This window comes from Muscardinus avellanarius (genome assembly GCF_963383645.1).
Source record: "Muscardinus avellanarius genome assembly, chromosome: 4".
Taxonomy (NCBI): Eukaryota; Metazoa; Chordata; class Mammalia; order Rodentia; family Gliridae; genus Muscardinus; species Muscardinus avellanarius.
In genome coordinates, this window is record NC_137789.1 from 78,859,263 (window position 1) to 78,875,342 (window position 16,080).

A 16,080-nucleotide genomic window follows, 5' to 3' on the forward strand; every position below is an offset into this window, starting at 1 on the left:
CAACCAATCACTTCATTCTCATGGATTCAGTTAGTGTAAGTGTGTGAAAAATTCAAGTTTTGCTTTTTAGAACTTCCTGCAATTTTTTAAGTGTTTTTGATCCAAGATTGGTTAAATATATGGAAGCAGAATATCAGATATGCAGAGCCAACTGTATTTGCTTCAGTTAAGGCAAGGAGACAAAAGAACTCTAGAATGGGCAGAGAGTTCACCAGTGCAAGGACTAGCCAGAGGAAACATCCAGATGTCATTGAAGTGACTTTCAGGAACCTGAGATCTTTAAAATTCTACTTGTAGACAAAAATATATTCTTGGAAATTGGCCTTACAGTGACTGTGTGTGTGTGTGTGTGTGTGTGTGTGTGTGTGTGTGTGTTACTGGGGATGGAACGGAACTCAGGGATCTTCTGCCTCTAGGCTATAGCCCAGACTTATTTTTATTTGGAAACAGGGTCTCACTAAGTGCTCAAAGACTCACTAAGTTGCTGAGGCTAACTTAGAACCTTTGACCCTCCTGTCTCAGACTCCCAAGTACTGAGATTACAAGCATGCATCATGCATCACCATGCCCTGCTTCTTAAGGTGCCTTTTTTTTTTTTTTTTTTTTTTTTTTTTTTTTGGTGGTACTGGAGCTCCTGGAAGCCCTTCTATCCCGGGGCTACACTCCCAGACCTATTTTATACTTTTCTATGTGGAAACAGGGTCTCTTAAGCCAGCGCGGCTGGCTTCAAACCTTCACAGTCCTCCTGTCTCCGCCTCCCAAGCGCGGGGATTACAAGCATGTGCCACCACGCCCGGCTTAAGGTGACTTTTTAATAGTAATATTCCAGTATCTTCTAGCCTATGTTCTTAATACATAATTAACTGTTGTCTTGATTTTATCATTAACAAAAAACACCCAATCAATAATTGGAAATAAAGTGTGCATTAGCATCAGGCAGGCAATGCATGTTGGCCAAAACTAACAACCATTTCTACAATCTTAAGCATATTTCTTTTTACAACTTATTGAAGCCATACAAGTATTCCCCAAAAGTACAAAAATAGTTAAGTCGATAACTGATTTATTTGATTTTATATAATAGTAGACTGATAGCCTTTAAAATTGCATATTATCATGAAACTGATTTTTCCTGAATTCTTCCATAGTCTAAAATCACTGCTAAAAGCATTTTATGTATAAATTTAGATTCTAGATTTTTACTGATTTTAAGTAAAAAATAGCTTTAACTAATTAATTTTAAATGTTTAATATCACCTTCTGGAGTTTAATATCACCTTCTGAATAGTTTTGGTCAGATATAGAGTTTACAGAAAGCAGAATAGTCAGTGTTTATTACCCTTTCTGATTTCTTAGTTTCTCTAGTCGTGTAATTGTGAGAACCAAATAAAGTATATGGTACAAACAGAATGCATGGTACAGTGCTCAACAAATCAAACCATAATGACAACATGTACAGAATTCTCTAACACCTAAGGAGGTGGAGATAAAGGAATTTTTTCTTTCCCAGTCTGTTAATAACCACTGAGCTATACCTTCAGCCCTCCCGTGTGTGTGTGTGTGTGTGTGTGTGTGTGTGTGTGTGTGTATTATTAACCAATGCCTTAGAAGCCTACTTTCTAGTTGAAATGTATCATGATTTTTATGACTATTGTAATGTTTATTAAATAATCTTTTCTACTTTGATTCTTAGAAAAATCAGAGGCTCTTTAAAAATATGTTCAAAATCAGTGATTTTTGAACCAGATGCAATATCCCAGCCTATCATTAAGGTAAACACATTTTAAATGTTAACATAAACATTTCAATTTTTGTGTATATTTTACCTTTGCTTATTTTCTAATATTCCCTCTCTCTTTTTTCCAGATTCCTTTGAGAGATTGTATAAAAATAGGAAAACATGGAGAAAATGGAGCCAACAGACCCTTTGCAAAGTATGCCATTTTTTACTGTTTAATTTTACTTGGACTAAAAAAGTTTTATATATCTGATGATGTTTATCTGCATTTTTAGGGCAAATTCTGGGAGTATTTCACTCATTTTCAATCAGGTAAGAAGTACCTTGTAAATTTTTTTCCTAACTTGTATGAACATTTATAAATATATGTAATTTTTCACATTATGAAGTTATTTGTTTGTAGAAATCTCAAATGAAGACACTTGGATACTTAAATTCTTTTAAAATTGAATCTTTAAGAAGCAAGTTTTTTAAAAAGGTGTTCTCTCCCATTGAATCCCATGATGTTTAGGTGATTTTTCTATGTCTGCCTTTCATGAGTCTATTAATGTTAAGAAAGAAAATATTTCATAGGCTGTCTTCAACTTGATATTGTTTTAACTGGATGGGTGAAAACAGTTACATCCATCTACTACTTTGAAGAGGGAATACAAGTATTAGTAATTCTGTCCACCGCTGAGCTCTTACATACTATTTATCTTACTATTTTCTAGATTATCTACATCTTGGAAAGAAAAAGTACTTTCTCAGCTAGAAGTAAAGCATCCATTATAAAACTATTCCCTTTAGTTATTTGAGTAAAACTATATCAAATTTGGGCTTAGAAATAAATCCCCCAAATCCTTTTACTCCCTTCTAATAAATTTTAGATCTCAAACCCAACCAACTCAAAATCAGCCAAACATTAAAGGGTGCCAAGACACAATCTCCCTTTTAAGTGTTACTTTAAACTTCCCATGTCAAGTCCACAACTAGGCAAATTTTATGTTTTCTGATTGCTTACTAGGTCATAAGGTCCCAGAAATATAAAGATTTATATTTAGAGTTTTTCTTCTTAATTATTTGTTGCTACTAGAATAACAAGGTGTGTGTGTGTGTGTGTGTGTGTGTGTGTGTGTGTGTGTGTAATTTTAACTCTTGCATTCAGTGTGTATTATATTCAAGACCCCAGACCCAGAGAGAGAGGAAATAAAAGACTTTCTTTCCATGAACTTTGCTTTTCAATGGGGGTGACAGACAATAAACAAATGTCTTCTCCAGTGTCAGATAGGGATAAGGACAGAGGTGTGGAGCAGATAGGAATAGCACTGTCCTCCTTAGGTAGTGTGGTTAGGCACTGCCCTGAGCAGGTGTCCTTAAATACAGACAGGCAGGAGGGAGTCAGCCCTGTGATGATCAGGGCTTGGGCTGGGGAGCAGTAGGGGAAGGCCCTGAGGTTGATGGGTGTGGGGAGGCCCTGAGGGGGAGCATTAGGGGGAGGTCTGAGGTGGGCCATGCACTGGAGGGCAAGTGAGCTGGAGTGTGAAAGTGACGAAGAGGGCTGGGAAGGAGACAGGAGCAGGGGCAAGGACTGTGTCACAGAGGGCTTCTGGGCCACGGTAAGGTTTGAAGGTTTTAAAGGCCAAGTACAGAGCCAGACGTGATCACCCACCCTTGTAACCCCAGCATTCGAGAGGCTGAGACAGGAGGATCGGAGTTTGCAGACAATCTTGGCTACTTAGTGAGGCCCTTTGCAACTTAATGAGACCCTGTCTCAAAATAAAGAATAAAAAATAGGGCTGGGGCTATATCTTGGAGATAGAATGCGCCTGGGTTCATCCCCAGTACTGTAAATAAATAAATAAATAAATATGAAAATAAAGGGCAAGTGCAGCATGGTAGTGCAGGCCTGTAATCGCAATACTTAGGAGGCTGAGACAGGAGGATTACAGGTTAGTAGACCCTGTTTCAGGATAAAAAATAAAAAGGACGCAAATATAGCTCAGAAGTTGAACACCCCCTTGGTTCAATCCCAAGTGCTATGAGAAAATAAATAAAGGGCAAAAGAACAAAGCCACTGGAGAACTGAAAGGGGTGGGGCACAATCTGGTTTATACATAGTTTCAAATCTCTCTGGAGGCTGAGCAAGTCAGAGGACCCTTGAGAATGTGCCGAAACCCAAATGTTTTAGATGAGGATGGTGAGAGGTGGTCTATGGGTATTTTCTGAAGAAAAACCTACCAGATGGGCTAATAGGTTAGTGGCATTGCATACAGGAGAGTAATCAGGAGGGACTGTGGCTAGGAGACACAGATGTGCAGGAAGGACAGGCTTGGTTTGGAAGGTGAGGGCCAGGCTTCTCCAGGAGAAGTCTAACAGGTGTTGGGTGTATTTGTCTGGACTCCAGAGAGGAAGCTGAGGCAAGTAAAATAGATGAGGGCATTGGAAATTCCCAGATAGTTTTGAGGTCCTGTGGCTGGATGATGTTTGCTGGGGACTGAGCATGGACAGAGTTCTCAGGCCCTACAGCACTTTAGCATTCAAGACTGGGTTGAGGGAGGAGAACCAGGAGCAAGTGTCCTGGGAACCAAGTGGAAAACCCAAGGAAGAGCCATCAGCTCTGCCACACACTCCCAGAAGGAGAGCTAAAGAGCACTTGAGAGTTGATTATTGGATTTGGTGACCTGGAATTTTCTGTACCTTATGTGACCATCAGGGGAGTGGCTTCAATAGTGTAGTGGGGTGGAAATCTGTCATGGGCCCAAGAGAAGGTACAAGCTGCTCCTCCTAAGAGTTTGGCCACAAAAAGGAACAGAGAAACCTCCAGAGGAGAATGTGAGACCAAGTGGGGGTGGCTACCTGTGGTTTGTGTAAAGTAGGAGAGGGTGCCCTGTGTAACACTAGGTGTGGGGTGTCCAGCTTCTGTGCCCTTGTTGAGCAGCTGGCTTTTAAGAGTCCATGTGGTTCACTGTCATAGGAGTCCATGCTGTGGGGACAGTATTGCTCAGTCCACGGAGTTATGAGTACATGGTGCAAGCACCAGTCCTGGTGAAAACACCATGTGTACAGATCACGTCTAGTAAAGAGATGTTTCTTTATGTTCATGCATTTCACACCACAATAACTGGTTTTACCCACTTCTTAGAAAATCAGTACTTGAATTAGCTCCCTTCTGTCTCGTACTTGCCTACTTGGTACAAATGATAACATTCTTAAAACATCTTAGACTCTCATTTATCCAGTCATTTTTACCTTGTCTCCTTGATGATTCTTCTTTTAATATTTGTTATTTTACTGTCTGAACTTTAAAACCATACTAATATTAATGCAGGTATTTTTATATGGGGATTAGGTAACAGTGATCTAACACATTTAGTTCATAATGTCTTAATTTATAGTTTCTCTTTATGATGAAAACTTTTGGTTATTATTTCACAAGTATTGTACTGTCTCCTTCAGGTATATTTCATTAAAGAACATAATATTGTTGCACCATATAAAATAGAAAGGGTAAGTAAAGTTTGTCATTTATCTCCCAACAATTTATATAGTAATTATGAGCAATAAGGAGTTTGTGACTCTATTAACATCATTAATCAAATATAATAATATTGTGTATTTAAAAGCTTAGCCAGGCGTGGTGGCACACGCTTGTAATCCCCATGCTTGGGAGGCGGAGACAGGAGAATGGAGCAGGTTCGAAGCCAGCCTTGCTGGCCTAAGAGACCCTGTTTCCAAATAAAATATAAAATAGGTCTGGGAGTGTAGCCCAGAGGTCGAAGGGTTCCATCCTCAGTACCACCAAAAAAAAAAAAAAAAAAAAAAAAAAAAGCTTATTACCAGTTATTTACCAGTTATGACAACATTACACAAGGGAGCTAAAGACTTTAGTCTAAGAGGATTCAATTAACTTAAAAAACAAATAAATGCACCTAATTAGTTGGGGAGAGAGCTTAAATGCTGCAAGGGCAACTCACATATCGATATAGCCCCCAAGGCAGTAGGATACCCTCCTTTCGAGTTGCAAACCACTCACTGGAGTGCTTTCTTATAAAGCTCTCCCAAAATTCACCTCAAGTACAGGCAGCACACTTATAAATATATGTATTAGGGTTCTCTACAGAAACAATAGGATGTGTATAAATATATGTATACATATGAGGGCATATACATACATGCATGCATAGCTGTGTGTGTTTGTAAGAGAGAACGAGAAAGAGAAGAGAGAGGAGAGAGATATTATATTATAAGCAAGTAATGACTCACGTGATCACAGAGGCTGAGAAGCAAAGAGCCAGGAGAGCCAGTGGTGTGAATTCCAGGCTGAGTCTGAGTTCAAGTTTGAAGGCAGGAAAAGACTGATATCTCAGTTTGAAGACAGAGAGGAAGAAAAAAATAATTTTTTTTTATACTTAGCCCTTTATTCTGTTTTGAGCCTCAACAGATCCGGAGAGTCCTACTTACATTGGGCTGGGTAATCTGATTTACTCAGTCTCCTGATTCACATGTTAATGTCATTCCGAAACTTCCTCAGAGTGACATGCAGAAACAATGTTCAACCACATATTTTGACACTCTGTGGCCCAATCGAGTTGGCATATAGAATTAACTCTCACACTATAAATACACCTAATCTCAGAGCCCCTGTCTGTGAACTCTAGGCAGAAGTGGACGTCAACATGATGATTGAACTTTACATCCCCACCTTCAGCAACACACATAACATCCAGATAGAACATCCACAGAGAAATGGAAGACCAAATGGACACACAAACATGGTTCTGCCCAATAGCAGCTGAATACACATTCTTCTGAAGTTCATGGAACATTCTCCAAGACAGATCATGCATTAGATCACAAAACAAGTAAATATATTTACAAAGACTGAAATACCATGTATTTTCCAACCACAATGAAATGAAACTAGAAATGATAGCAGAAAGGTGGGAAATTCACAGGGATACAGCAATCAGCACACTCTCAAGTGGCCAATGAATCAAAGAAGCAAAAGAGAAGTTTAAAATATTTTAAATGAGAATAAAAACATATGGGAGCAAAGCAGTATCAAGGAAGTTTATAAAGATAGTTGCTACGTTAAAATAGAAGACATCTCAAAATAAAAATGCTAGCTAGCCCTATATTTCAAGGAATGAGAACAAGAAGAGCAGAGTAAACTCAAAGTTAGTGGAAGGCAGGAAATAAATAGTAGTGGATTTGGTAGGCACACTCCTTAGAGGTTTCATTCCAAGGAGTGCATAGGGGCAATGGCAGAATGTAGCAGGTGCTCTGCAAATGCTCTAAAGCAACAGGGTTGACTTCCTCTGTGCTCCTTTTCCATCATTTCGGTGTCTTCCCCTTTTCTTTAGGGCACAATGGAATATGTCTTTGAATTGGATGTTTCAGGGAAAGTGGAAGACGTGGTGGAGACACTTCTTCAGGTAAGCCAGTGACTTAGACACTCACTGGAGAAGAATTCAAAGCAAACAGGTGGAAACCTTTTTTTATTTCATATTTTCATATTATCCAAACCACAGTCTCTTTTCTAAATATGTAGCAGAAACAATTGAATACGTAGAATTTGCAAACTGTATATTAGGAAGTAGCCATAGATATGTCAGAAGTAATCTGAACTGTTATTAAGTGACCAAATAATTGATGGATTTTGTTGCTTCTAAAAAAATACTTGATGTCATCCACGAGAAGGCTGATGTGTGTTTATGATATTGCAGCTTCACAGAGCGTCCTGCCTTGACAAGCTGGGTGATCAGACTGCCATGGTAAGTTTTTCTAGCCATTACTGCCTTTGCCTGCGAATTAACTTGTTTGGGTATTTTACTTATAAATACTTACATGCATACTTTTTATATGGTTCTGGTCTCATAGATAACAGCTATCCTGCAGTCCCGTTTGGCAAGAACATCATTTGACAAAAACAGGTAAGTTTTTCCTGTTTTTTTCTGATTAGAAGAGCAGTGGGCATCTTCATCCATAGGCCTCGCTCAGCATTTCCAAAACTGGTGTCATCATCCTCATCTCTTTCCTACTTGCCTCCCTTTGGGAATGTACCAATCCCAGTGCAGGAGGAATCAGGGGTTTTCCTCGAGCTTCACCTTGATATCCAGCATTCAGAAAGGCTTGATTATTTATAGTCCCTGCAGTCTCTCCAGCCTATAAGCACTTGTCCCTTTTCAGGCCACCATCAACTCCAGCCCAGAGCATCACAACAGCTCATAGTCCATACCAACTCTAGTCTTCCCTCTTCTACCCCTGTTTTCACCTGGACCTAGTACCCTTATAAAATATGCTCTCTTGACTGAAGAGCTTACTTAATCACATTGTGTGCCTGTTTAAAGTTCTTCAGGACTCCCCTCGGTCTTCAGAAGGTCTGAACACCTAAACATGGCCAAAGCCTCTCCTGTGCTAGCACTTGCTTACCGCTCCCACGGCTGACTGCTCTAAGCCCTGTGCACTAGCTGTCTGCTTACGTGTAGCCCCTGTCACCCACGTGTTCTCTGGCCCCAGTGCCTGTGTTCAGGTTCCATGTTGCTTAGAGCACACACTCTCATCATTTGCACCTGGATAACTTGCTTTTCTGATTTCAGCTTAGCTGTCAGTTCTTCTAGAAAGTCTTTCTTGACCCTTCAGATTGTTTTAAGTACTCTCTTATGTGTGCCTCATAGGGACCGAGAAAGTATGTATACTCTTACTACACTAATGGTTTTTTCCTTGATTTTTCTAGCTTTACTAAGTATGTATTTTCTGCAAATAATGTTGCTTTTGCATTAACCTGTTCCTTTACTTGTTTTTTGCCTTATATTAATTAGGTTGGGGCTGTTTGTCTACGTCTTCATCTCTGATACCAGTAACTACTGACACCTGGTGGTGTGCACCAGGCCTCACATCTTATTTCCCTAGTTAAACATGTGTCTTTGCTAATCTTGGTCTTATTCAACTTCCTCATAAACTTTGAATCAGCTTGTCAGTTTCCATAAAAGCAAGCCTGCTGGGCTTTCATTTGTGACTGCAGTGAATCTATAATCGTCTTTCCACTTATTTAGATCTTCCCTAAGATCTTCCTTATGATTTTCTTCATAAGGATCTTTCCTGTCTTTTTTTCTTTCCTAGATTATCTCAGATTTTCTTTGACCCATAGCCTTGTTCATGCTCCCTCTTGTTTATAATACACATCTACTTCTTTTGAAGTAGTTGAAATTACTCCAAATTCTTTGTATTTTGATGGTAATATAAGTGGCATGTTATTAAAAGTTTTATTCTCTGTTTATTGTTAATATATGGAATGCAGTCATTTTGGTTTACTCATCTCCTTGCTCAGTTCCATTAACTTTATATTTAGATTCCTTGAATGTACAAAAGGTAACCTGTGTAGTTGTGCAGTCTCTTTTCACTGGCATTTTTATTTAAGATTTTTACATTTGTAATCATTCATGCTTGGGACAAAGTAGAAAGTATTGGTGGAATAGATTGATCATGTATGGATTATTATGTGCTAGGATTTTGCTAAAAGCCTATGTTTATAAATGAGAGTAGTTTGCTGGGCGTGGTGGCGCACGCTTATAATCCCAGCATTCAGGAGGCTGAGACCGGAGGATCATGGTTCGCGGACAGCCTCAGCTACTTAGTGAAGCCTTCTGCAACTCAGTGAGACACAGTTTCAAAATAAGAATGAAAAATAGGGCAGGGGGTGCAGCTCGGAGGTCAAATGCCCCTGGGTTCCATCCCCAGACCCGCAAAAAAAAAAAAAAAAAAAAGAGAGTAGTTTGTAATACTCAGTTTTATTTCTGTCTTTGTGAGATTTGGGAAAAGGAATCATCCTGACCTTACCCCTATATTTTTAAGATGTTGAAGAACTTGCCCATAAACGTATCTGTCCAGTAGTATGATTTTTGTGTTTGTTTGTTTGTTTTTAATATCATATAGCATTAATTTTCTTTCTGTGTTTATGATGGCAGGTTATTGCTGAGGGAATAACATGGAAGAATAGTCAAAGAAAAGGGAATAATAGGAAGGCCAGTTTCCCCTGGCCTATTTAGAATGTGTCATTTTCTATAGAGCAACTTAGAATTCAGTTCTGCTCCTCTATGTTATGTCCTGTCACTTATAAAGAGACATATTTATTTATTTTGGTGCTGGGGATTGAATCCAGGGGCTCCTACAAGATAGGCAAGTGCTCTACCACTAAGCTACACCTCCAAGCCCAGATTTGGTCATTTTCCTACTATTTTTTTACAATTAATAAAGCAGGAAGAGAATAGGATTTTATGGATTAAACCTTTTAGCAGTGGGTGTTAGAATTGGCATTCAAGGAATTATATAGTCATAGCCTGATAAAATTAAATGTGAAATCAATGCCACCTATGTCAGAGTGGCTTATATGACTATAAAGTAGGTCTTAGTGACACAAAAATAGAAAATTATATGAATGTAAAAATAGTTCCAAGGCCAATTTATTTTGGAAGGAGTAAGAATCCAGCTAAAAGCCGGGCGTGGTGGCGCACACTTGTAATCCCAGCATTCAGGAGGCTGAGACTGGAGGATCACGATTTGCGGACAGCCTCAGCTACTTAGTGAGGCCCTCTGCAACTCAGTGAGACCTGGTTTCAAAAAAAAAAAAAAAAGAATCCAGCTAAATAGTAGTATTTATTTGTTTATCCTTGTTTCTGTGATATATAAACTCATTTATTTTTTTTAAAATCAAGTTTTTATTATGCCACTTACAAGGATTTCAGCTTTACCTAAGCAGTCAATTTATATTACCACTTTTCTTTTATCAAACATTCTCTTTAAGCTAGGCTTGGTGGCACACACTTGTAATCCCAACATTTGGGAGGCTGAGATTGGAGGATTACCGTTCATGGACAACCTCAGCTACTTAGCAAGGCCCTTTGCAACACTGAGACCCTGTTTCAAATATAAGAAGCCTAAAAGGTAGGGCTGGGGGTGTAGCTAGGAGGTAGAATACCCCTGGGTTCCATCCCCAGTACCACACACACACACACACACACACACACACACACACTCCTCTTTAGACAAATGTCACACAAAGGTACATTGTAGATAAACCTAGAAAGTAGATCAATTTCTGATTTTCTTACTTTTGCTTAAAAATAAATTTTCAGATTCCAAAGTGTTTCTGAAAAGATCCATATGGAATGCAAAGCAGAAATGGTGACGCCTCTGGTGACGAATCCTGGACACGTGTGCATCACAGACACCAACCTCTACTTTCAGCCTCTCAATGGGTACCCGGTATGTAGGCCACAGAGTCTGCTTGATTTTCCTGAAGCCTGACTTCATGGTTACAATGTCCTCACGTTTTGGTGCTGGCCCCAATCATTCCTCCTCCTCCCCTAGCACCTGTGTATTTTAGTCACCCTGTATAATACCAACATGAAGCACTGAGTTTATGCTTTCTGATGTATTTTCAGTCATTGTGGGGGCATTTGCTCCGTGTTGTGGAAAGAAACCCTACCCCTTCTGACTTTAGTCAGGGGTCAGTGGAGATTCCTACCTTTCTGTCAGGAAGCACTCCTGGAAGAGACCAAGGAAATACACTACTGTTAATAAGAGCTGGATGTTTCCCACACCTTTGCCTGTTTGTGCACATACGGTGTTTCTTCTTGTTTCTCCTTAATCACAAACATAGTCAGTAGTTCTGTTTCTTGAAGAAGCTCTAAAAACCTGCCCTGTCTCTCTAGTATGGAGGTATGTGTAGAGATGCTGCAGTCTAGCCTCATTGGGCCCTGTATGTGATCTCAGAAACCATCTCTTTCTTAAGAATATTACAATTACTAGACCAGAAAGTAAAGATAAACTCAGATTTCTATATTAAAATTTATAAAGAATGATTGCATCCCTAGAACTTGCATCTTTTTGTAGTGGCTCATTAAATATCCTCTGAAAATCTATTTGGGCCATTGGCAGGGCAGCTTTAAGAAGCAGGAATGTTTTCTGCCATAAAAGGCAACACCTTGATATTCTCCAGGCTGGTCTTTACAAGACAGTCAAGTATGATGCTATGCTGATTCTGTCCACTAGGTGGTGGGCCATGCTCGACAAGTTCTCCAGTAGCTAGTGCACTGGATCAAAGTGATAGGGGAAATAAATTGGCTTGGTGCTACCATTTACTGTTGCTTGAGTTAGAGACTTTAGAAAACAGTATGTGCCACATTTTGGGATCCATATCATGTGAACTTATCCCTCCTCAAATCTCTGGGCCAGGATCCTTGACCTGACCTGGGTCGTCAAGGTAGTATCCACCGTTCCATCACCTGGCCTGTGCAGGCTTTCTCCCTCTCCCTGGGAGCAGGAATGTACAGCATTACCTTTCAGCCATCACAGCACCTGTTCTCTCTCTCTTTGTAGTATTTTCAATTTTAGAGAAGAAAATTTTCTTCTTTATTAAGGAACAGTTCAGAGGCCTTGCCTTATACTGTAGTAATTTGTGAGCTTTAGTATACTTTAATTGTTAAGGAGATAAAAGACAGGATTCTTTTTTTTTAAAATAAAAAAGGTGTATATCAATGCTAAGAAAACCACTGATCTGCTAAAATAAAATAAATAACAAAACTTCTGTGTATGTATATATATACTAGTCCTTTAATATTCAGTATCACCCAACAGTATTTCAGTAAGCTGGAAGACAGGTGATTGCATTATCATTTAGGAGCACTGAGTAGAGGTAAGAGACATAGCTAATGCCATAAAACTGGTGAAAATGCTAGGGTAGAAGATAAAATAGATATGTCTTGCTGGGTGTAGTGGCACATACTTGTAATCCCAGCATTCTGGAGGCTGAGACAGGAGGATCCAGGTTCGTGGGTAGCTTCAGCTACTTAGTGAGGCCCTTTGCAACTCAGTGAGACCCTGTTTCAAAATAAAGAATAAAAAATAGGACTGGGGGTGGGGGGGAGGTATGCCCATGGATTCCATCCCCAGTACCACAAAAACTGAACTAAAGTAAAATAGATATGTCTTGGTCCAAGATCTTTCTTCCCAGTTCCCTTGCAAACACATTGGGAAGGCAAGGTTTAATAATTTTTTCCCCCATTTCTAATACTAAAGAAAAACTTCTAATTATGTTAAAATGATGATGTTTGAGATTGTCTTTCTTTTTTAAAGAAACCTGTGGTCCAGATAACACTCCAAGATGTCCGCCGCATTTACAAAAGGAGGCATGGCCTCATGCCTTTGGTGAGTCTAAGTACAGTCCTGGTTCTGGGTGGATGATGGTTACACCTTTGGCTTAGCTGGTAGTGTAACCCCAGTGCATTTCTGAAAAGTGCAAGTGTGACGTATTATAAGCAACTAGACACTGATTCTTGCTGCTCTTTCTTTGCATAAGCTAGAGATTGATAAAGGAATAACTCCTTTCTGTAAACAGGTTACAAGAATAAGAGGGCTAGAATGCCTTGTAGGTTCTCACTTCTAATTCTTAGAGTCTCTAGCTTAGATAAGCATAATAAATACAGAGTCATGTACTGCTCACTGCAGTGAGGTCTCACAGTTAAATTTAGAAACACTATGAAATTATCTCTTCATTGAAATGGTAGTATAGACACAGTTAACTCATATCAACTCAACCCATGGGCTTGGTGTGAAAGGAAAGTAGACAATACAACCATTGAAACCATACATGCAGTTCTTCCCATTTTCCTTTGAATAGCAGATGTACATACTTACAGCTATCTTGTATGCACAAGAAACCAGTCCCTGTAGAAGGTGTAATTCCAAGATGTTTTGATTCAACACCAATATCAAAACTTTTTTCCTCCTTTGAAGACTAACTAGTGGCTTGATGGCATTACAAAAGCATTATGGAATTTTAGCTTTTTTTTGTGTGTGTGGTACTGGGGATGGAACCCAGGGGTATTTTACCACCCCAGTAGCCCTATTTTTTATTCTTTATTTTGAAACAAGGTCTTAGTAAGTTGTTGAGGGCCTCACTAAGTAGCTGATGCTGGCCGCGAACCTATGATTCTCCTGTCTCAGCCTCCCAAGTACTAGGATTACAAGCGTGTGCCACTACACCTGGCTCATTTTTGTGTTTTTAATTTGTGAAATTTTGTTGCCAGCTTTATGTAAAGGGCAACCTCTCCATTTCCAGAGCTAATAGAAAATCAGGGAAACAGGTACTATTAAAAATCTCTTTCTATAGGCACAGAGGACCAGTCAGAAAAAGAAAAGAAATAAAGATTTAGTAAATGCCTTCCAAGTGCCAGGCAATTTATATATAGTATTTTATTTATTTGCCATCACAATCCTTGTGAGGTGGATAATCTTACATATTACAGATAAAGAAATTGAGATTCAGCTGAGTATGGTGGTACAGACCTAACATTCCAATACTTGGGAGGCTGAGACAGGAGGATCGAAAGTTCAAGGTCAGCTGCAGCTACTTAGCAAGACTCTATTTCAAAATGAAAAAAAAAAAATTAAGTGGTTGTGAGTGTAGCTCAGAGGTAGAATGCCCCTGTGTTCAATCCCCAGTACCAAAAAAGGAAAGAAAGAAAGAAAGAAAGAAAGAAAGAAAGAAAGAAAGAAAGAAAGAAAGAAAAGGTGAGATTCCAGGAGTTAACTTTTATAATGAGTAAATGGTAAAAAAAAAAAAAAAAAAAAAAAAAAAGCTTGAATTTGAACCTAGGAAATTTCTGGGCTTTCATCCCATCTTTGTCCCTTTCTGACTTAAATTGGCCTTACCAGCACAGTATTCACAAAGCTCATATTTCTTAAAAGTAATTATAATTCATTAATTGAATGGGTTCTTCAATTATCACTTCATTAGGCATATATAATTATTTAATTTATAAGAGAAAGATAAAAATTTGCATTTAGAAGACATGTTGAAGGCATGAACCAGCTAATTTTTAATTTCAAAATAATAAATTTACCAAAGCTATTGTGAATGAAAACATTCAGTGCCAAAAAAAAGGATTTTATAGTTCACGCTAAATGCTTGTGTTATTCTTAGGAAGTTTATGAACACAATATGCATACATATAAAGAAACATATCTAAATCCCCAAATCAAATGATAAATGAAAAATTGAACTACATGATCTAAAAATCAAGAATACAGATATTTAACTGAAAAGGTTTTGTAATTATGTATTTGTAGGGATTGCAAGATCAATATGATGTTGTTTGTTTTTTCTTGTGTTTTTTCTTGTCTTTCTGGATTGATAGGGCTTAGAAGTATTTTGCACGGAAGACGATTTGTGTTCTGACATCTACCTGAAGTTCTACGAGCCTCAAGATAGAGATGACCTCTACTTCTACATTGCCACCTACCTAGGTTTGCAGCTCACTCTTCATTATGTCTGTGAATATGAAGATTGTCCAACTCCTAAGGAGCTAGGGCAGCACCTAGGTCAAGAAATATTCTCTGTTTCCATTGTATCTCTGTGGTGCTTCTTATTTCTTGTCATCTCTAACTATAGTTGCCAAATTTTGTGTGAAAAACTGAGAGAAATGCACATTCATTCTGGGAATAGTTTATTCCTGTTACATGTTTTTAAAATTCCTGATAAACGTATTTAAGTGTTTTTAATATTTTAATGACCTCTAACTCAAATGAATTACAAAGAATCTACCCAAGTGTTTTTATATTGTCATGTCTTTTAGTACCTTATGAAAATTAAGATTGAGTTTTTTAATATGAGACAATGAAGTATCCAGTTGTCCATTTGTGATCATTATTTTTTTTTTTTTTTTTTTTTTTTTGGTGGTACTGGGGTTCCTGGAAGCCCTTCTTCCTCCGGGCTACACTCCCACGGGCTACACTCCCAGACCTATTTTTTAACTTTATGTGGAAACAGGGTCTCTTAAGCCAGCGAGGCTGGCTCCGAACCAGCGCGATCCTCCTGTCTCCGCCTCCCAAGCGCGGGGATTACAAGCGTGAGCCACCACGCCTGGCTTGTGATCACTAATTTTGATCAGAATCACAAAGCTGGAAAACCATGCCAAAGAAACATGTGAACCCCTGTGATTCATATAGCACCCTCAGACTAGAAGTTACTTTTCACTAATGAAGATTCCTCAGTGTTCATGGAAAATGTGAATTTTTTCACATTTATCAGAAAGAACCACCTTTATCAGAAAGAACATGTGTATGTTTCTTACCAAGTATACACTTTTTATTAAGTTGTGTGATTTTTTTATTTTTTATTTTTTGGGTGGTACTGGGGTTCCTGGAAGCCCTTCTACCTCTGGGCTACACTCCCAGACCTATTTTTTTTTTAATTTGGAAACAGGGTCACTTAAGCCAGCAAGGCTGGCTCCGAACCAGCGCGATCCTCCTGCCTCCCAAGCGCGGGGATTACAAGCGTGCGCTACCACGCCCGGCTA

At 38.8% G+C, this 16,080-nt stretch overlaps 1 protein-coding gene across 8 annotated transcripts in view; it reads left to right on the forward strand.

Annotated features, from left to right (window-relative positions):
- The window catches only part of NSMAF (neutral sphingomyelinase activation associated factor), a gene marked incomplete at both ends in the record, with an annotated part of 54,040 nt that overhangs the window by 16,228 nt on the left and 21,732 nt on the right, over nucleotides 1–16,080 (forward strand). For 6 of the 8 annotated variants that reach the window (XM_080695012.1, XM_080695011.1, XM_080695014.1 and 3 more), the window contains 10 exons: nucleotides 1,694–1,772; nucleotides 1,867–1,934; nucleotides 2,014–2,050; nucleotides 5,177–5,227; nucleotides 7,084–7,155; nucleotides 7,447–7,494; nucleotides 7,601–7,653; nucleotides 10,855–10,984; nucleotides 12,857–12,928; nucleotides 14,920–15,028. In XM_080695012.1, the coding sequence (XP_080551138.1) occupies nucleotides 1,694–1,772; nucleotides 1,867–1,934; nucleotides 2,014–2,050; nucleotides 5,177–5,227; nucleotides 7,084–7,155; nucleotides 7,447–7,494; nucleotides 7,601–7,653; nucleotides 10,855–10,984; nucleotides 12,857–12,928; nucleotides 14,920–15,028 (719 nt within the window). Of the gene's footprint in view, nucleotides 1–1,693; nucleotides 1,773–1,866; nucleotides 1,935–2,013; nucleotides 2,051–5,176; nucleotides 5,228–7,083; nucleotides 7,156–7,446; nucleotides 7,495–7,600; nucleotides 7,654–10,854; nucleotides 11,001–12,836; nucleotides 12,929–14,919; nucleotides 15,029–16,080 lie in introns of all 8 variants that reach the window. The other 2 variants (XM_080695013.1, XM_080695017.1) reach the window with 2 other exon arrangements.